Here is a 22,685-nt window from a genome sequence, read left to right on the forward strand (position 1 = left end):
TTAGTACACAGTGCAAGCTCTGGAAAATTTATACTTCTACAGAGTTGAAAGTAATAAATGTGGAAATTGAGGTACAGGGAGGCACAGGTCTTTTCAAGAATGCCAGTTTCAAAATCCAGAGTACAAACCAGGCTTTTTGACCTCTTGGTCTTTTCTCTATGTGATGCCTCTGCAGTCTTCACTAATGTATTATAATAATTTGTATTTAGTATGGCTTATTTTGGCAAAGAGAAAAGGTGAGGTGATTGATAGATTTTAACGGTATATGTAATGATTAAAAAATGCTGATCATATTAACGAGTCACTAAATATATGACTTTTTGTCATTGTTTAAAGAGAAGCACTAGGCAGCTGCTAGTCAGGATCATTTTTCAACACTTATCTGATAAAGAATGATCTTTTTGGCCCTCTGCTGCAATGTGTACCATGAGCTGTATATTCCCATTCAATGAGAATCTAGCTAAGGATTCAAAGATTTATTGCAATACAATAAATTATATTATAGAAATTTATATGGAAATATAAATAGGCTTAGTGGACTTGGGATTTCATTCTTAAAAATTAAAAAAAAAAAATAAACCCACATGAATAGTGTGCCAGGAACAGAAACCTATTTACAGAGATATTCTACAGAAGACTAAACAAAAATATATATATTGTTTCAAGGTTAAAAAAATAATAATAATTCTCCTGTGAGATAGCCTAAATCATAGTATACTCACAAACCTCTACCTCCATTGCCAAGTAAAATTTAACAGGGACAAGTTTTGTCCAAGTGGTGTATTGACAGTCAACCTGCATGGATAATATGCCAAATTCCTTTTAAAAGCACAATGATAACCAAAAAATAAGTAAAAGATAATTTGTATTCTAGCGTTTGTGGCATTGAACTCTGAATTCATTTGCTACTGCAATAATCAGATCATCAGCACTAGGAAAATTCAGTATAGTTTCAGGCATCTTTATGAAGACTAAGTGTGGAAGAGATTTACGTATACATCCAAGCAAACCTTTACCTGAACATGTTTGATTGGATTCATCTTCATTGCTCCCACAATCATTAGCTCCATCACAAAGCCATCTCTTGGGGATACAGCGATTATTCTTGCATTTAAATTGATCATCAGGACAGCTATGATTGTCTGGAGTAGGAAAGGGGGAGGAGAGGAGAAGCAAATTTAATAATTTTAAAGTAGATAGAGTTGTGATTATTTTAAGGGAAAGATATGGAAAATTTATGGTAATTATATTATAGTACAATTGATCTATATCTTCTGTCATTAATGTCTCATATTTTATACCAAATAATAATACACTAGACTGTGTTAAAATGTAGTAATTGTATAGAAATATCAAGGAATTCAAGTTCATATACAAGGAAATATATTCATTTATCAAGTCTTCAGTAAAACCAACTATATCACTGTCTCTCTTCTCATCCCTAATCACAATAGGTTATTTAGCTTCAGATTTTTTACCAAAAACATAAAGTTAACCTCAAATGTTAATGTGGAACATAACAAGTATGAATCAAATAACCTAATCATTTATCAAAAATACTTTTTTAAAAACCATACATCTACACAAGTACTTCTTGAAACATTAAATAAGTTTGATTGTGTAATGTTTGCTCAATGTTTCCTGGGGAAAATGCATTGCTTGTCACCTGGAGTTGGTGCTAAACAGGAGATTCTGAGTAATTTTAATAATGAAAATAATAATCGTGAGTCTTTTCCCCTAATCAGTTCAATTCAGTTCAGTTCAGTTGCTCAGTCGTGTCTGACTCTTTGTGACCCCATAAATCACAGCACGCCAGGCCTCCCTGTCCATCATCAACTCCCAGAGTTCACTCAACCTCATGTCCATCGAGTTGGTGATGCCATCCAGCCATCTTATTCTCTGTCATCCCCGTCTCCTCCCACCCCCAATCCTTCCCAGAATCAGACTCTTTTCCAGTGAGTCAACTCGTCGCATGAGGTGGTCAAAGTATTGGAGCTTCAGCTTTAGCATCAGTCCTTCCAATGAACACCCAGGATTGATCTCCTTTAGAATGGACTGGTTGGATCTCCTCACAGTCCAAGGAACTCTCAAGAGTCTTCTCCAACACCACAGTTCAAAAGCATCAATTCTTCGGTGATCAGCTTTCTTCACAGTCCAACTCTCACATCCATACATGACCACGGGAAAAACCATAACCTTAACTAGACGGACCTTGTTTGTCAAAGTCATGTCTCTGCTTTTTAATATGCTATCTAGGTTGGTCATAATATTCCTTCCAAGGAGTAAGCGTGTTTTAATTTCCTGGCTGCAATCAGCATCTGCAGTGATTTTGGAGCCCCAAAAAATAAAGTCTGACACTGTTTCCACTGTTTCCCCATCTATTTCCCATAAAGTGATGGGACCAGATGCCATGATCTTTGTTTTCTGAATGTTGAGCTTCAAGCCAAACTTTTCACTCTCCTCTTTCACTTTCATCAAGAGGCTCTTGAGTTCCTCTTAACTTTCTGCCATAAGGATGGTGTCATCTGCATATCTGAGGTTATTGATATTTCTCCCAGCAATCTTGATTCCAGCTTGTGCTTCTTCCAGCCCAGTGTTCCTCATGAGGTACTCTGCATATAAGTTAAATAAACAGGGTGACAATATACAACCTTGACGTACTCCTTTTCCTATTTGGAACCAGTCTATTGTTCCATGTCCAGTTCTAACTGTTGCTTCCCGACCTGCATACAGGTTTCTCCAGAGGCAGGTAAGGTGGTCTGGTATTCCCATCTCTTTAAGAATGTTCCACAGTTTATTGTGATCCACACAGTCAAAGGCTTTGGCATATTCAATGAAGCAGAAATAGATGTTTTTCTGGAGCTCTCTTGCTTTCTCCATGATCCAGTGGATGTTGGCGATTTGATCTCTGGTTCCTCTGCCTTTTCTAAAACCTGCTTGAACATCTGGAAATTCATGGTTCACATATTGCTGAAGCCTGGCTTGGAGAATTTTGAGCATGACTTTACTAGCGTGTGAGATGAGTGCAATTGTGCGGTAGTTTGAGCATTCTTTGGCATTGCCTTTCTTTGGGATTGGAATGAAGACTGACCTTTTCCAGTCCTGTGGCCATTGCTGAGTTTTCCAAATTTGCTGGCATATTGAGTGCAGTACTTTCACAGCATCATCTTTCAGGATTTGAAAGAGCTCAATTGGAATTCGATCTCCTCCACTAGCTTTGCACGTTGTGATGCTTTCTAAGGCCCACTTGACTTCACATTCCAAGATGTCTGGTTCCAGGTGAGTGATCACGCCATCTTGATTATCTTCGTCGTGAATATCTTTTTTGTACAGTTCTTCTGTGTATTCTTGCCACCTCTTCTTAATATCTTCTGCTTCTGTTAGGTCCATGCCAATTCTGTCCTTTATCGAGCCTATCTTTGCATGAAATGTTCCCTTGATATCTCTAATTTTCTTGAAAAGATCTCTTGTCTTTCCTATTTTGTTGTTTTCCTCTATTTCTTTGCATTGATCGCTGAGGAAGGTTTTCTTATCTCTCCTTGCTATTTGGAACTTTGCATTCAGATGCTTATATCTTTCCTTTTCTCCTTTGCTTTTCTCTTCTCTTCTTTTCACAGCTATTTGTAAGGCCTCCTCAGACAGCCATTTTGCTTTTTTGCATTTCTTTTCATGGGGATGTTCTTGGTCCCTGTCTCCTGTACAATGTTATGAATCTCTGTCCAGAGTTCATCAGGCACTCTATCTATCAGATCTAGTCCCTTAAATCTATTTCTTACTTCCACTGTAATTGTATTAAAATTGTATTACTTCCCCTAATACAAACAAATAAACCTGAAGCTGCAAAATATACTGAGGACATGACCAACCCTCTAAGGGAAGCTGACCACAACTAAGGATTAAGCCTCTAATATCTAAGCACAGCAGGATTCCATTTAAGGTTTACTTCCTGTGATCTTTTCCCCTGCATTCTGGAGTCTAAATTCCTAACTGATTTGGCAAGCTCTTCAGTATCCATTTCATAATTTCAACATTCTTTCTGAAGTGATTTTCCTTGTGCCCAGTAGATTCATTTCTGTATGATAAAAATACATGTTGGTATTAGTTTTATTTAGAATTTGAAAAACTAGCTAATTAATCATGCTGTTGCATAGCAAATGTATTCCTTTCTAGTCAGTTTCTACAAAACACTATTTAAAGTAGTCATAGTGATGAAGCAGTTATCACTTTTCAGAAGTTCTCTTTTATGCCTAGTATATAAATGTGAGGAAAAGGCCTTATGTTTTTTGGTATTTACGTGTGATTAACATTTTCTAATCACTTCAGGGACTTTAACAAGAATAGCTGCTCAGGAGGATAAAAGTCATCCAATATATTAGAGGGTCAATATTTTCAAGCACTAACTTTATGCATAAGCACTTCAGTGAAGCTTGATCAGAAACCTTTGCTATTTTCACAATGTTATAAATGAGAGGTTAAAAAGGACGCCCAAATACAATCCATTGTCTTGCGATTTGGTGTTTAGAAGTAAAATAACAGTATTCAAGGTTGAAGCTTATGAGTACTTGCAATCTAAAATAAACTCCTGAAATGCATTATGCAGTGCTGATATATTAACTACAGGATCCCAGGAATATAATGCTGCTTAGAATCATTGCAGTGTTTAAAGAAGAAACCATATTGCTGGAAGGTGACCAGTTCAGTTCAGTCGCTCAGTCGTGTCAGACCCTTTGCAACCCCATGAATCGCAACACACCAGGCCTCCCTGTCCATCACCAACTCCCGGAGTTCACTCAAACTCATGTCCATCGAGTTGGTGATGCCATCCAGCCATCTCATTCTCTGTTGTCCCCTTCTCCTCCTGCCCCCAATCCCTCCCAGGATCAGAGTCTTTTCCAGTGAGTCAACTCGTCGCATGAGGTGGTCAAAGTATTGGAGTTTCAGCTTAGCATCAGTCCTTCCAATGAACACCCAGGATTGATCTCCTTTCGAATGGACTGGTTGGATCTCCTTGCAGTATAAGGGACTCTCAAGAGTCTTCTCCAGCACCACAGTTCGAAAGCATCAATTCTTCGGCGATCAGCTTTCTTCACAGTCCAACTCTCACATCCATACATGACCATGGGAAAAACCATAGCCTTGATAAGACGGACCTTTGTTGGCAAAGTAATGTCTCTGCTTTTTAATGTACTATCTAGGTTGGTCATAACTTTCCTTCCAAGGAGTAAGCGTGTTTTAATTTCCTGGCTGCAATCAGCATCTACAGTGATTTTGGAGCCCCCCAAAATAAAGTCTGACACTGTTTCCACTGTTTCCCCATCTATTTCCCATGACCAAAGATGTTTAATTTTACTTTGCCCCTCTGATTTAGTCATTCATTCATCCATGTGCTAGCTACTATGCTAGACACCGAGACTACAAAGATGCTACAAATTAATGTGTCCCCTCACATTCATCTATTAGATGCTCAAATAAATAAGCATGTATTTGCAATACGGTTTGGCAACTACCATAGTAAAAGAATATCCAAGAGACATTTAACCAAGTGGACTATATTGAGAAAAGAGATGGCTAGCGTAAAAAAGACTTCCCTGTGGAGACAGTGGTAAACTATGGTGAAATACATAACTGGGAACAGAGAATGCAATGTCAAAGAAGACAAAAAGAGAAGGAAAAGAACATTTTTAGAGATTTATAAGTAATTCAACTTGGTAAAGACAAAGAGGGTAAGTAGAAACATGATAGACATTTAAAGCCAGAAATGTAAATGTCAGATATACTATGAAGTACTTTATATGAGATTCAGTGGATTTTAGAATTTAATTTTCTGATTATCCAGTTATTGAAGTAACAAGATTACATTGCTATTAATCTGGAAGAAGTATGGAAAGTGGGCTTTAGTTAAGGGAAGACTAGTGAAAGACTAGAATTGAATATGGACTTTACATAAAATAGGAGAAGGAAATGGCAAGCCAATCCAGTATTCTTGCCTGGAGAATCACATGGACAGAGGAGCCTGGCAGGCTACAGTCTGTGGGGTCACAAGAGTCGGACACGACTTAGCGACTAAACCACCACCAACCATATATAAAATAGAAGATGCCAGGAAAAGCCCACGGTGTAGGCTTGGATGAGGAGATAAATAAGTGCTAAAAATAATGAACAATACAGACTAGGAATTTTAATACTACAATTAACAGTGCAAATGTAATTTCCCTTATACTCTTGGAGGAAATTAGCTTGTGAGTTGGTGAAAAAAACAATCACACAGAACATGAACCTGTAGGATTAATTCCTAAATACTCTGATGAAATACCTCTGCTCTGCACAGGCACTGTGACTATGCAGGGAGTTGATACATAGGAAGCATTCACTTCAACCATGAATTAACATTACGAGTCATGAAAAATGAGACAATCTAATCAATAAATAACATATTATTTGTGTTAAAAAGAAGGGGAAGAAAACACCCTTTATCTTTAGATGAAATGTTCCTCCTACTTCAAAACTTTTGGCTGGTTGTATCAATTTAATATTTAACATTTTATTCGTGGCACATTTTAGAGTATAAGTATTAATATTAATAGGATTGAAAATAAGAAGTACATAATGTTGAATGTTTGGAAATCAGAAAGTAGTGCTATACTTACATATTAATTAAATTTATTATATATTTTATAAACTTTGAAAATATTTTTTAAAGTCCATATTTTTAGAATTTGTGCACAAATTCATATTACAGGTGCTCAGACCAATTTTATTCATTCTTAACAAAGAATCTTTAAAACTTCATCTTGATATTCTTGATTTTTAAAAAAAGGGAAACGGAGGATTGCCAATCAACTCTAAATCAGTTCAGCCACTTTAACCTGAAAGTCATTAATTGAAAAATAATCATTTTCTTTTTAAAAATAATGTATCTAAGTCAAATGAAAAGACTAAAGATAAATATGTTCAACGTATACCTCTCTCCACATAAGATATTTTATATCTTTCAACACCACTAAGGTAGTGATTCAAATCAAATATATTTTCAAAAGTTTATTTAATCTGCTTCTCAAATTGTTGTCCTCTACATTTGTGGGTCATTCCCTGATCCCTATGTGAAACATGACACTATTACTATTGCAATAAATGATGAAGAGCTAAATAGAAGGCAAGGGGAGAAATCAAACTTTTAACTTCCTTAATAATCTGAGTGCCCCATATGTGTCTCGTACTATGAACTGAGCTAGTGAACTTAGGTAATAACATGTTCCAAGCACATGTCTGTTTCCTTGGACCATCTCCAAGGCTCTGTTGCCAAGGAACAATGGAGTGGATCGTGACCTCCTTTATGAGTAATTCTGTCTTGGGGGAGTTTAAATTGATTTTTCACATCTTTAAATCCAGAGATCCGAAGGGGTCTCCTAGAGCAACCTCCGAACAATGGTATGGTGGTGCTGACAGCACAAAACAGGAAAGAAGAGAATTTCCAAAGCAACCAAAATGGTAATATGCAAAAATGGGGAAGGATGAGAAAAACAGTGCTCTAAAGGTATACAAAGATCGTCATTTAGGTCTAATGTCTATACAAAACGATGACTGGGAAGAACAAAACAAAGTTCAATTTGCATCAATTAGAATTTTAGATATTCTCCCCCAGACTGCTTTAACAGTTCACACACTCAAGAACTCAGCAAGTTTTACTATAACTTGTAGGAGAACCTACAGCAACTGACTGACTCTTCATCACTTCCATCCAGACAGTCATCATCGCCATCACATTTCCACCGAGCTTGGATGCAGTGTCTGTTTCTACAGCGGAATTCTCCAGCTTTACATATCTGAGGCAATACTTCTCCAGGATTAACTAGGATTCAACAAACAAACAAGATATATAAGCAATGCTGGATATTTTCAATTCATTAAAAGATAATTTTGTATAATAACAACATACATGCATTTCGCAGAAAATAATGAAAGAATTGTAGAGGCAACCATCTCTGGAAATGAGAAAAATTTAAGTTTTCCAACAATAATTATTCTGCAAGAATTGTGGAGATTCATTTTAAGCAAATGTCACCAACATAATAATAACAATAATGATAAAATACTATCTCATATTTTTGTTGTTTGTAGTTTTACTTTTTAAAGAACTTTCATTCAGAAGTTTAACTGAAGGCATGGCAAAGAATTTTATTACCTCCACCTTTAGAGTCAGACATGACTGAGCTACTAACACTTTCATTTTTCACATGAAAATATGTCAAAAACTAATCAAAGTGAAAAGACAAAGGACTAGCACACAGCATTGATGGTTATGTTTGTTTCACTGGTCTGAAAGTGAAAAAAAAAAAAAAAAGCCAGTTAGATCTGGTTAAATATTTATGGAAATTTTAAGTTAACCAAAATAATCTCATTATACATTCTGATTCTTTGGAGTGTTTTTATCATATATTCCATATTCTCTAATCAAATTTCAGAAATTCCACTAATTGGGATTTATTCACATATTGAAAGTGCTACTACACTTCTCTGAGTGGATTCAATAGAATCTAAAAACTGAAGGGAATGTGGTGACAGCTAAAGTAAATTATCTGTATTTCATTGACTGAAAAAGACATTGAATTATCAAAAGTGGCTTATTACTAGAAGAAACAAGCCAGTTTTTCCATTCTAGATCTAACAGCTTTAAATTTTATTTGGGGTAGCTGGTTCACATTGATGAACTGTCACAAAACCTATGTGGACTTCAATAATAAAGGGTATTGAGAAAACATATATGCCATTTCCAGAACATTCTGTGTTCCACTCCTCTAACCCTTGTATTTTCCCTGATGCAGAGAATGGAAGAGGAAACACAGCACTGAACCATAGCTGCAAAGAATCTGCTTCAGAGAGTTATGCAACAAGACACAAGGCATGTGGGTGCACGAGGTAGAGAACGGAAAACTGTCCTATACAATCCAGAGTCTCATTTAAGGTCTTTTTTAAAAAATTAAGGTCTTAAGGGTGAAAAATATAATCAGTGTGGTGAATGAAATATTCAATGAGATAAAAGGTAATCCTGTGTGTCTTCTGTTCCCTCTCACAAAAGCAGGCTCTGTATATAGGACCTAATAGTAATTTTTCCTCCTTGTTTAATCTTTCTCAATAACAAAATGCAGAAGAAGCAATTTCTTTAATGCTGCCATTGCATAAAGTCAATTGCAAGTAACAGTTTTTAAAAGAATATACAGGTACATATTCATATAAATGTATATATGTGCATGCATGTGTGTATATTTTATGTATGTGTGTGTGTGTGTAGTTGTTTTGTGTGTGTGTCCAACTCTTTTGCAACCCCATGGACTGTATCCCACAAGGCTCCTCTGTCCATGGGATTTTCCAGGGAAGATACTGGAGTGGGTTGTCATTCCTTTCTTTGGGGGAATCTTTCCAACCAAGGATTATACCTGTATCTCTTGCATTGGCAGGAGCATTCTTTACCACTGAGCCACCAGGCATGTCAACACACACACACACACACACACACACTATATATATATATATATATATATATATATATAAAGAGAGCAAGAAAAAAGAGAACACATCTCAAGGAAATGACAATAAAAAAAAAAATAAGGGAGGTCATTGGGTCTCCTATTCAATCCCAGGGTAACTTTTTATAGTAGCAATTAGGAATGAGGATGAGAATCATGACAAAATAGAGGTATAATGTGGGATGTGTCTGACCATCTCTAGGATCTAGCTTTTCTCTCAGAATCTCTAGAACTGATCACTGACAACATGCAAATTCCCCTTATTTTGAGCTTTGTCTGCTCGGTTAGATCTTAAGAACTTTGAGGGTGGTATATATAGTTTCTTCTTTTGAATCTACACAAGCCCACCTTAGAACTGGAACTAGTAGCTTGATTAATTTCTACTTTATAATTGTTAAGCCTAATAGTTAATAGGCTTTTAGAATTAATTTCCCCCCCACCATGGGACAGGAAACCTGATTGGAGATGTAATCAGTTTTCTTCCCTACTTAAGTTCAGGTTTAATATTTTCTTAAATCATGTCAAAAGAAATAGTCATTTCTGTTGTCTCACAGCTTGAACATTGCAGAAAACAAGAAATTATTGATTTCAAGTGATAAAAATCTGCCTAATTTAAAAGACGTTTTTACATGATCATTTGATCAAATTACTTAAGTCACAGTTTTAAGGAATGATCAAAAATATCCATAGACAAGAGTAAAATCATACTTGCTTCTGAAAAATTATATCTATATTAAAGAAGTTTAGTTTGTCTAGGGAAAGACAAACTACCCTAGAAAATTGATATTTCCAAATTAAATACTCTTTAACATAATCAATTTAGAGACAAGGTCTTTAAATCTACTTAAGGTTCAAATGCTTTCAACTGATAATTAGATCATTATGGAATGAATGAAAACAGGAATAATTTCTAACTTGTTTTTAATATATGTGGGTAGTTTCATATATATGTGGGTAGTCAGTTATTTTTAAATGATGTTTGCTCATATACAGCTGGCACTTTTCAAAAACAGATTACAAAGGTTACATTTTCATTTTTCATAATAGGTTAAGGATAATTGCTTACCTCCTGAGAAAATTTAACTTTCATGTTTACTGCTTCTGATAATGATTTATATCAATGTCATTAATACATATTAGTAATCACTTGTAACAGCAGTTAGGCATCACTTATAGCTATAATGACACATATTAAACATATATGAATATTTTTGACATTTAAAAGTTTGTCTACAATTCTTCTAAGCCCTATAATTTGTTGGACAGGCATTTCTTCTTGGTGTTTCTACATGTCTTGTGTCAATTTTTATTCTGGATTATTTTTTCAAGGATGTTTAAATAGCTATCAGACTTGGAAGATACAAGTAGTTTTACCTTTTAGAACAGAGAGCAGGTTTCTTCCTTAACCGGGATAATAAAAGATAATATCACCTTTCAAAGCAAAGGTTGGGTAGATTTTTTAGAAGACCTTTAAGCTCAAGAGTTCTTCATCTGTGGTACAAACACACTCTGTGTGCCACCTCCACCTGGCCTCTCTGGGCCTAGTCTTCATATGACGTGGAGGTGGGATGGAGCAAAGAGAATCAAAGTGAATGCGCAACTTACTGACCTGCTTTGATTAATACAATCCTTTGTGCCTGATCCAGGAATTGCATGTCTTCTGTTTAAATCTATGAAACTCTAGTGGGTTAATATGTTAGTTACCAAAAACATACAGGAAAAGCTCCACCATCCATGTCACTTTGTTCCAAGGCTTAATGTGATGGAATCCATATTGCACTTGGGTATTTAGGAACAACCACGAATTGCTTTCAGCATATTAACAGACACTATACTTATAATCTTAGCTTCAGAGTTGTACTTTGCACTGTGAATTTGAAAAATGATTCAAAACCTGTAATTCTACTGTCAGGGTCACTTCTAGTAAAAATATTATAACATTATCTCACTAGTAAGAAAACTGACAAAGTAAGAAACAATCCTTTAATTTAGGCTGCCTGGCAAGGAACTGCCAGTTTTCACACATCCTATGATACCTGCTGTTAGAGCAGTGGAATTAGAAGGTCTCTACATGACCCATCAATAAACTGCAAGGGAAATATGCACTCCAGAATTAATTCTTTTCTTTGGTAAAAACTGGTAGAATCATTAATAGTGTTAATGTCCAGAATATAAAGAAGTAAATGAAGAAAGCCGACTAATAAACTTATTATTATTTTAGTTTTGAATCATATATTTGGATTTCAGTTCAGTGTTTGAATTTAATACATATGTTCCTGACCTTGGTTTAATAAGCTTTGGTGCCCAAGAACAAGTTTCTCTGTTTCTAATTTTGCTTTTATTCTCTTCAACCCCATTGTGATAATATATTCTAAACTAGCTCTTATCTCCTCTCTCAACTGACGTTTTGCTGTTGATGGCTTGATGGCATCACCGACTCAATGGACATGAGTTTGAGTGAACTCTGGGAGTTGGTGACAGACAGGGAGGCCTGGCGTGCTGTGATTCATGGGGTCGCAAAGAGTTGGAGACGACTGAGCTACTGAACTGAACTGAACTGATACCAAACTTTATTTGTTTGGGCTCCAAAATCACTATGGATGCTGATTGCAGCCATGAAATTACAAGACGCTTACTCCTTGGAAGGAAAGTTATGACCAACTTAGATAGCATATTGAAAAGCAGAGACATTATTTTGCCAACAAAGATCTGTCTAGTCAAGGCTATGGTTTTTCCAATGGTCATGCATGGATGTGAGAGTTGGACTGTGAAGAAAGCTGAGCGCTGAAGAATTGATGCTTTTGAACTGTGGTGCTGGAGAAGACTCTTGAGAGTCCCTTGGACTGCAAGGAGATCCAACCAATCCATCCTAAAGGAGATCAGTCCTGGGTGTTCATTGGAAATACTGATGCTGAAGCTGAAACTCCAATACTTTGGCCACCTTATGCGAAGAGTTGACTCATTGGAAAAGAATGAGATGGTTGGATGGCATCACCGACTAGATGGACATGAGTTTGAGTGAACTCCGGGAGTTGGTGATGGACAGGGAGGCCTGGTGTGTTGCGATTCATTGGGTCGCAAAGGGTCTGACACGACTGAGCGACTGAACTGACTGGCTGACTCACTGATACCAAACTTATGATTACTTAGTAATAAAACCATTAGTCTAAGATAAAAATATAATACAATTTCCCAATTGTTCCTGTATGTTTCACATTAGGATATGTTTATTTGCTTGACAGATTTTTTTTTTTTTTTGGCATTTTGGAAGTACACCATTTCTAACTATTCCTTGATTTGAATAGGGGAAGAGAAAAACTAAAAGAAAACGTGAAGTTGTAGTTTGCTGAATGACTCTGTGTAAGCCTGCCCATATAGAAAGGCAGTGTGAAAAATGCTGCAATGATTTTTGAATTTTCTCCTTTAGATCATAGCAGGATGACCTTTCATGAGATAGAGTGGTCTTCTGAGCAGCCAACATAAGTGGTACATAATCTTCTGTGACTTCCTATGCACAGGAGGCCATAAATATTCACCTGGATGAGGCTTCTAAACTTTTTACTGCCTTAAACTTTTTACTACACATTAGATTGCATATATCCTAGAACATAAGGCTTGTCACAGCTGAACAGATAAATGGCTGAGCCATAGCAGAGCACTGTTTTTGACAGAGGAATATATCTGGTGTTCCAGAAGGTGAAGAAGGTCACAGAGTACCACTGACATATAATTGTGCAATGCTACCCTTGGATGACCAATATTTTGGTCAGTGTTTAAGTTGATCTCTTGGGTAAGGCATATTGGAAAGTTCTGTTCTTTTTCTTTTTTTTTCCAGGCCACAAAAGAGGCATTTAAATAATTACTGTTCTACTGTCTCAATACTCTAGATGAAATTATTATGCTATTTCGAAAAAAAAAATATTGACTATCATTTTTTTGGGAGCTTATCTTACTTTCTTGGTATTACTCATATTCTCATTTATTAATTTTCTGTGTTGTGATTTTCCCTACCAAGTCATCAAGATAGATTTAAAAGAAACAAACTCACTTGATCAGTGATCAACTAATTTTACATATGCTTCTTCAGGGCAGTAAGTTCCCGGTTACTACACTACACCAGGCCTCATTTCTAATTGTGAGATTTGACCATGACACAAGGAGGTTCACAAAAACGAAGAGCCCAGCCTACTCTCATTCTTAATTCCTTCCAGGCATGGCATTAAAATGCATCCTTAATCAACCATGTAGCATACCAATATTTTTCTGTTGGGTGAATGCCTCGTCTGGCATTGTTTTCTGGCACAAGTTCATTGAGAAACAACTATTGGTGTCTAATTCTGGCCTGACCATCTGCCAATGGGTTTTTGTTGATTTGATGCTAGTTCAGTGAGGATGACTAAAACCAGGAAGATCATATCTCAATGACTGTAACGTGTATTTTTTGTTTTGCTACAGATTTATATTTAAAGCCGGTTAAAATGTTATTACAGTTGAAATCAGTTCACAAGTCTGTAATCTGGCCTAAACTAAGTCAGAAGCCCAGAGCAATGAGCATTAAAGAGAAGTTAGTGACACACTGATACTTGTTTCGCCATATAGTCTGCAACCATGAGTTCCATGTATTGTTATCCTTTTTGGACTTTAATTTCCTCATCTGCAAACTAAGGTTAAATTATCTTTATAAAAAAGTTGCTACTAAATGAATAGAAACTGGAATAATTTATATAAACACACTTTAACTATTTTGCAATAAATTAGTTACTATAATATTTCTCTTAATTTCTCCCATTACATTAGAAAAGAATCTAGATAAGTTTCATGCCATATGAAAAATCTAGTAAAATTTTGAACTTCCAATGCCATAACAAATTCTCAAATAAATACTCACTTGCTTTTATGATTTAACAGTGTTTAGTGTAACATCTATAGATAAAAATATTTCTATTACCTTTAATTGAATTGGGGTTTCCTCATCCATGAATTATAAACATTAAAATACACTAATAGTCTCACAGAAATCTCCTTTAACTTTCAACAGATGTATAGTCATATATGAACTATCATATCAAATCTCTTAACATCAGCTAAATGACAAACATTGTGCATGGTATTTCCTTACAAGCAAAAGTCACCTAATTTTTATTTACACAGAGATAGCCCAGTGATAAATCTTTTATATATCAGTATCAATATAGTTATAGATATGCAAACACATAAGGAATCCATAATTTTTAATGGGGCATAAGAATAAAGGAAATAGGGAGGCAAATAATACATATTATTATAATTTACACAATTAAAACTAAAGAGCTAATTAGAAAATTTAAAGCTTAAAAGGTCATCTAGTTATTAGTACCTGATGTATACACTTTCCTTCCAATTACCCACAATGAAAACAAAGATGAAAAATAAAAACCCAAGATTACTGAGAAATCAGCCTCTTGATCCTTTTATTGACACTATCTTTACTGAATTTTGACTTTTTTGGAAGACCAAGAAGACGAGATTTAATATTCAATGAGAAGCCTCTCTAAGTTATTCCACTTGAAATTGAATAAGCTCATCTATCTTTAGGTAGAATGAAATGCTCTTTACTCCTCCAGTACTGATGGTAAGGTCTGTGGCTACCATAAAAAGGAGACACTGCAGTGCAACTTTTCATTTCTGAGAGGAATTCTCAGGGTAGAGCAAAGGCAGGAATGAACCTCGTGAAGATCCACAAAGGTGGATCTCTGTATGTAGGTGCCTCTGTGTGTGTCCATTTCATCTGTTCTGATAGCAAAGTCATCCAGCTAGAGTAGCAAAGAATCTCATTTTGTACCAGAATAATCTTAGAAGGATCTATGCTAGAAATCAAACTGAGAAATATACATGTGAATCATACCATTTATCCCAATAACTAAGATAAGATTTAATCTACCAGGCAACTGGACAGACTTTCTGCTGTTCAGAGCAATGTTTAATACCTGTCTGTTCCCAAACTATAGGTCTTGGTAGATCTTGTCTGATATAAGAAAACAACAACCAAACAGAAATTACTAAATAATACCACTGAACAAAGGAAGGGATACCATCTGATGAATCAAAGGACGTACACCATAGAGAACTATTTCCTACAGGCAGTGTCTTATATAGGCAATTTTTAAAATTCTATTAATAATGGGGGGGGAAACCTTGCCCATGGGTAAATTCATATTTGTATTATGAAGTATATTAGATCAAAATATTCTTTAGTTATAAAGATCATTTCTAGAATTTTGAAGACAAATTTTGTTTGGTCATTAAGTAGTAAGTGTAATAAAGAAGATTTCAACTAATCTGCAACATCTTATTTCTTTTAGAGAAGAAAAGATGTGGATAAGATAATAAAAATGTTGACTTCGAAAGCTATATCCATTTATAATGCCACTATAGAACAATGAACTACTAGGGAATTTTGATGTGGATCCTTATAACTATATATCATACAAGTTATTATTTTTTCTACTACTGATAATAATCATAGGTAATAGTTGTTGGGTTCTTATACTGGATAATACACACTGAAATGCCCTAGTAGTTCAATAATGGCATTATAAATAGATTTTTCATTTATATGCAGTTACAGTTACTGATGGTGAGGTTCCCTAACAATTTTAAGAAATATCTTCTTCTGTGGCATATAATTATTTTTTACTTTTACTAAGCTAGGTGCTTACCTGGTAGCTCAGCTGGTAGAGAATATGCTTGCAATACAGGAGACCCTGGTTTGAGTCCTGGAGGAGGGTATGGCAACCCACTCCAGTATTCTTGCCTGGAGAATCCCCATGAACAGAAGAGCCTGGCGGGCTACTGTCCACAGGGTCGCAAAGAGTCAGATACAACTGAGTGACGGAGCAAAGCACAGCACAGCACAAAATAGATGCAGCAGTACCAGGATACTCTGCTAAACTGCATTTTTATCATTATTCATTTGTATGCTACTGCTGCTACTGCTAAGTCACTTCAGTCGTGTCCGACTCTGTGCGACCCCATAGACGGCAGCCAACCAGGCTGCCCCGTCCCTGGGATTCTCCAGGCAAGAACACTGGAGTGTGTTGCCATTGCCTTCTCCGATTCATTTGTATACTAGATATTAATTCCTTTAATTATTTATAGTCTAAAAAGAATTATACCTAAGTAATTATCTGAATTTCTCTTTCCAAGTTTGATTTTAATTCCTTTGGTTTCATCAGCTATGGTTTGTCAAAAAGACACAAATAAACCATGAATGTAAGATGAAAAGAAACTTACATATGCAATTGGTCCCATTTTCATCTAAAAGTTGATTATCAGCACAGGCACATACTCGGCCTCCTGGGATGGCCAAACACAGGGTACTACAGCCTCCATTATTGACTCGGCACATATTGTCACCTGTAAGAGGAGTGAAGAAACTACGTCAGAGAACTCTTGATTCCATACAAAGTTAGCAAGTTGGGATTCATGTTCTTTCTCGGAGATGTTTTGTAGGCATACAAGTATACACACATATACACCATGAACACATTCATGTAATCAGGATTCCTGCTGAATCATAAATGAAATCCAAAAAGGCTTGAAAATATATGATGCACTGGTACATAAAAGGAATTTACATGTTGCTTGGAAGATACAGGGGTCTGTGTGCAGAGAGGCAACAGAAGACAAAAAGACAGAGTGAACTAAATGGTGTCTGTCCAGGATAGATTCCTATTAGAGGCCTTGTATATTCAAGTTTGAGTTCTTCAGAAAGTAGACTATAGACAGGCATTATGGATGTGCCTTTGAATCCCAAATAAACAGAAAGGGTTTCCCTGGGGGCTCAGGTGGTAAAGAATCACCTGCAAGATGGTAAAAAATCACCTGCAATGAGGGAGACCCGGGTTCAGTCCCTGGGTTGGGAAGATCCCCTGGAGAAGAGAATGACAATCCACTCCAGTGTTCTTGCCTGGGAAATCCCATGGAGGAGGCACTGAAGAGACATCTGATTGCTATCAATAAAGCAGGCTTGAAGGGAAATTCATAATGGTGTTACTCATGAACATATGTGAGACAGCCTTGGAGACTCAGATAAAACTGAGGTAAATTTATGAAGAGGCTGGAGTATCTGTTCTATAAAGGTGTATGTCAAAGTAAGTAAAATTTAGGTTGTCATCATTTTGACGCTATTCATTCCTACAAGTTGGAAAGGTGAGGAAGAAAGTCTCTTTTCTGAGATACATATGTGTAGACCAGCAGCCCAGCTGGCCGTGTAAATGCCAGGATCATTTTACACTATGTATACACCTTGCATTTTCCAAGATATCAATAAATAACATTTCAACTACATCAGAATATTTTACTCAAACATTAAAAATTAAGAGTTTTAATTACTGGGAGACATATAGTCAATAATATGATGATTAAAACTGTATTGGCAGTTAAAGTTCAAGCTCCAAAAATGTGACAAAAGTGACAGATTAGGCCATTATACTGTGGGCTTAAGGGGTTAGATGTGCCATGAAGAGTATTAATAAATGAGCTAAAAAACTTGAAATGTTGCTATATGCAATAAATATTTAACTCACTCCCATAGATTGTCATTGTGTCCTCAAATTAGAAAAAAAATCTAAAGTGTATAATTATTTTTTTCTCATTATTCTGAGAAGTAAATTCAATTTGCAATGTTTATAAAAATCAAATATATATATATACATTTAAATATATTTTTAAAAACTAAGGAAGTTAAGTTCAGTTCAGGTTTTTTTCAACAGGGAATAAAGAACATTTTTAAGCAACTTCCAGATTTAGTCATATTTATTCCAAGACAATGGAATAAACATACAATACTTCATAGGATGCTTAGGTGTTCTGTCTACATTATGCACATTTTGAACAGGACTAAACTACACAGTGAATATTTTAGTAACATACAGAATCTGGAAAACGAGAATTAGCTCAAAATATTTTGAGAAGTATATGAATAATTTAAAGCAGTAAGAAAAGAAGAAAGTACTAAGAACAATATTAAGCTATATTTTCCTTCCAAAAATATATGCTGAAAGTCATACTTGTTTACTCAACAGCATGATTCATACTTACTAGTGCCATTGAATATAAAATTTAAATTTAAGTATTTAGAAATAAATTATTATACTCAAGATTTAAAGTATTTCCTTTTCTGTGCGTACAGTATATTGAAAGAGAGAAACTGGTATTTGTACTGTCAAGATAGAAATTAAAAATCTAAATTAATTTGAATTATTCCATATCTCATTGGAACTGCTTAGAATGTTTTTAGTCATATCCCAATGTTTTTTTGAATTTATCACTTAAACATATTCCAGATAGGATTTATATAATAGTCTTTACTGAAATGTTAATACCTTGCAAAAGTAGTCATATAATAATATTTTCTTGAAAACACAACTGACCACAAAGAGCAATAAAATCTTTACACAAAAATATCATTAAAAGTGTTTATTAACATATTGATAGCTTTCATTTTGAATATCCATAATTCATCAATCCCAGGATTAGTTACCTTATATACACTTTCATTTTAAGTTTATAATAAAATTATAAAGATAGGCTTCATCTCATTGTGGGTGAAACTACTGAAGATCTAAAGAATTAAATGACTTCTCTAATATTTAGAGAATATATATATATGATCATTATAAAAGTAAGGATTTAGAGCACAAATTATTATTCATTTCCAGGTAATAATGCTAATAATCACATTATTTCTTTTTTCATATATTTTATAAATAAATAGAAATAAGAATTTATATTAATCTAAAAATCTATGCTCTTATACTCTAACTTGTTTATGTATGACAAAATAAAATTAGATCAATAAGGGTCAGAAAAATTACTGAAAAAAACTAAAATTCTAGATTAAGTAATTTAGGAAGTACCTTTAAAAAACTGAAATATGCAAGGAAAACAAATGACGAATATTTTTTTAAATGAAGTTAAAGGAAAGGACTGTCTGGACCAAAAACATTGCCTTTTTTCCTCAATCTGATAATTAGGAAAAGTAGGATTCCTCTGCCCCTTACAGTGTCTGCCATAGACTGTGTAAGTGAATGACTGAAACTTCTAGTTAGCAAGTTGAATGACAGTAACAGTTATTTGTGAGTGTAGAAACAAGGTGCAAGTATGTGGATAGATATGTCTGATGAAACAAGATAAAGTATCTTGTTTCTATGTGAGTAAGAATATGTATAATCTCTGCTACATAATTTGCATTTTAAGGCAGATTAAAGATATATTTTTAAAGGTGTATACTAGTGCTTTGTAGTCTAAGATTCTTGAATCCTCAATGCTATAAACATGTGGTCCAGGGACTTTATATTTTAAAAAATTAATTGAATAAAAATTTAATAATGATAAAATTACAATGATTAAGAAAAACACACATCCCTTTCCCCTATCTAAAAATATAGTGGCTATATAATTTTCATAAATTAAAATGTCTACGTAAATGAATCACATAAAACTATTTTGTGGTCAGATAAACTTGAATTTGAACCCTAATGTATCCCTGACTCCTTGTTTTCTGAGGAGAATGGCTACCTCTGCCTGACTCTTGGATTTCTCGTATGTATAATATAAATTAATAGGACCTATATTAAATGTCTTCTGTGAGATTTAAATAAGAATATTTAGCCCACTTACTGGTAGTTATAATCACAGTTAATTTTTAGTTAGTAAATTTCATAACCCCATCATGGATCACAGCCTTTTCATGGTGAAAAGTGTTGACTACTCCTCAGATAATTAGTAGAGCCAGAAGGGTTTCAAAAGTGGGGAGAGGGGAGTATCCATTCTGGCCTCATTTTTAGTGCCTTTAGGATTTGAACTTTCTTAGTCAAGAAGCACCAGTTAGAACCAGACATGGAATAATCGACTGGTTCAAAATTAGGAAAGGAATATGACAAGGCTGTACATGGTCACCTGCTATTTAACTGATATTCAGAGTAGTACATCATGCAAAATGCCCAGCTAGATGAATCACAAGTTAGAATCAAGATTTCTGGGAGAAATACCAACAACCTCAGACATGTAAATGATACCTTTCTAATGGTAGCAAGTGAAGACGAACTAATGAGCCTCTTGATGAGGGTGAAAGAGGAGAGTAAAAAATCTTGCTTAAAACTCAACATTCAAAAAACTAAATCATGGCATCTGGTCCCATCTGTGACTGCAGCCATGAAATTAAAAGACACTTGTTCCTTGGAAAGAAAGTTATGAACAACCTAGACAGCATATTAAAAAACAGAGACATTACTTTGCCAACAAAGGTCCGTCTAGTCAAGGCTATGGTTTTTCCAGTAGTGATGTATGGATGTGAGAGTTGGACTATAAAGAAAGCTGAGCACCAAAGAACTGATGATTTTGAACTGTAGTGTTGGAGAAGATTCTTGAGAGTCCCTTGCACAGCAAGGAGATCCAACCAGTCCATCCTAAAAGAGATCAGTCCTGGGTGTTCATTGGAAGGACTGATGCTGAAGCTGAAACTCCAATACTTTGGCCACCTGATGCAAAGAGCTGACTCATTTGAAAAGACCCTGATGCTGGGAAAGATTGAGGGCAGGAGGAGAAGAGGATGAGATGGTTGGATAGCATCACTGACTCAATGGACATGAGTTTGGGAAAACTCTGGGAGTTGGTGATGGATGGGGAAGCCTGGCATGCTGTGGTCCATGGGGTCACAAAGAGTCAGACACAACTGATCAACTGAACTGAACTGAACTTCATGGCAAATAGATGGGGAAAAAGTGGAAGTAGTGACAGATTTTAGTTTCTTGGGCTCCAAAATCATTGTGGACAGAGATTGCAGCCATGAAAGTAAAGATAGTCAAGCCTATGCTTTTTCCAGTGGTCATGTATGGATGTAAGATCTGGACCATAAAGAAGACTGAGCGCTGAAGAATGGATGCTTTCAAATTTTGGTGTTGGAGAAGACTCTTGAGCTTCCTTTGATTGCAAGGAGGTCAAATCAGTCAATCCTAAAGGAAATCAACCCTGAATATTCTTTGAAAGGACTGTTGCTGAAGCTCCAATACTTTGGCCACCTGACGTGCAGAGCTGACTCATTGAAAATGACTCTGATGCTGGGAAAGATTGAGGGCATGAGAAGGGAGCAGCAGAGGATGAGATCGTTAGATAGCATCACTGATGAAATGGCCATGAATTTGAGCAAACTCTGGGAGATATTAGGGCTTCCCAGGTGGCATGGTTGTAAAGAATCTGCCTGTCAATGCAGAAGATGCAAAAGACATGGGTTAAATCCCTGGATTGGAAAAATCCCCTGGAGTAGGAAATGGAACCCATTCCAGTATTCTTGCCTGGAAAATTCCATGGACAGAAAGCCTGGCAGCTACAGTCTAAAGTGTTAGAAAGAATCAAATGTGACTTAATGACTGAACAATAACAAATTTCATATGTTTATCATAGAAGCTGATCTATTACTTTTAATTTGATATGGGAAATTATTCATCAACATTTTTAAGAATATTGTCCTTAGTTAATGATGTCATTCTCTAAACATGCAGGAAATATAAGGGCACTTCTGAAACCAGAGAATAGAAAGCTAAAAGAGTGTTAGTTTTACATAATTGCTATACTTTCCATGAATTATTTTAGGAGAGGGCTATAAAATTGTTCTAGATAGCTAATGTAAATGAAAAGGAAATAAAGCTTTTCAACTAAATGAGAAGAAACAATAAAAACATTTTGACCATAAGCCCCTAAGAATTACTTAGAAATTTATTCCTAAATGTAACTTTCTGTTTAGTATGATTATATATCTATCATTCTGAAATTAACTGGCATATTACCAAGTAATTTGATAAGAGTTTTTCCTGATTATTAATTTTCTAACAAGTCTAAGAGTTTAGATGTGACATTGACAGCATTCCTAAATATTTTTCATGGTGTTCCTGTGTTTGTGTGATATTAGCTATCATCTATGTATTTATATTTATATACTCATAGGCATACATATGAATACTATATATAAATATACTCTCTCTATAATATAAATATAAGCTTTCTTTTTCATTTACATTAGATATATGGAACAATTATTTTATAACCCTCTCTTTAAATACCTCATAGTATATACAGTTTTATAATGTAGAGAAACAAGGTACAAAGCTATATAAGATCAGC

At 35.2% G+C, this 22,685-nt stretch overlaps 1 protein-coding gene across 1 annotated transcript in view; it reads right to left on the reverse strand.

The window, feature by feature from the left end:
- Nucleotides 1-22,685, reverse strand: part of LRP1B (LDL receptor related protein 1B) — a 2,241,805-nt gene that overhangs the window by 910,021 nt on the left and 1,309,099 nt on the right. Inside the window, exons 15-17 of the mRNA XM_088842364.1 lie at nt 16,797-16,919; nt 7,709-7,849; nt 1,017-1,142 (exon numbers count right to left, since the gene is read on the reverse strand). Of these exons, the coding sequence (XP_088698490.1) occupies nt 1,017-1,142; nt 7,709-7,849; nt 16,797-16,919 (390 nt within the window). The remainder of the gene's footprint in view (nt 1-1,016; nt 1,143-7,708; nt 7,850-16,796; nt 16,920-22,685) is intronic.

The sequence above is a fragment of the Moschus berezovskii genome, chromosome 2, assembly GCF_049115385.1.
Source record: "Moschus berezovskii isolate FMDL1 chromosome 2, NW_MosBer_1.0, whole genome shotgun sequence".
Classification (NCBI taxonomy): Eukaryota; Metazoa; Chordata; class Mammalia; order Artiodactyla; family Moschidae; genus Moschus; species Moschus berezovskii.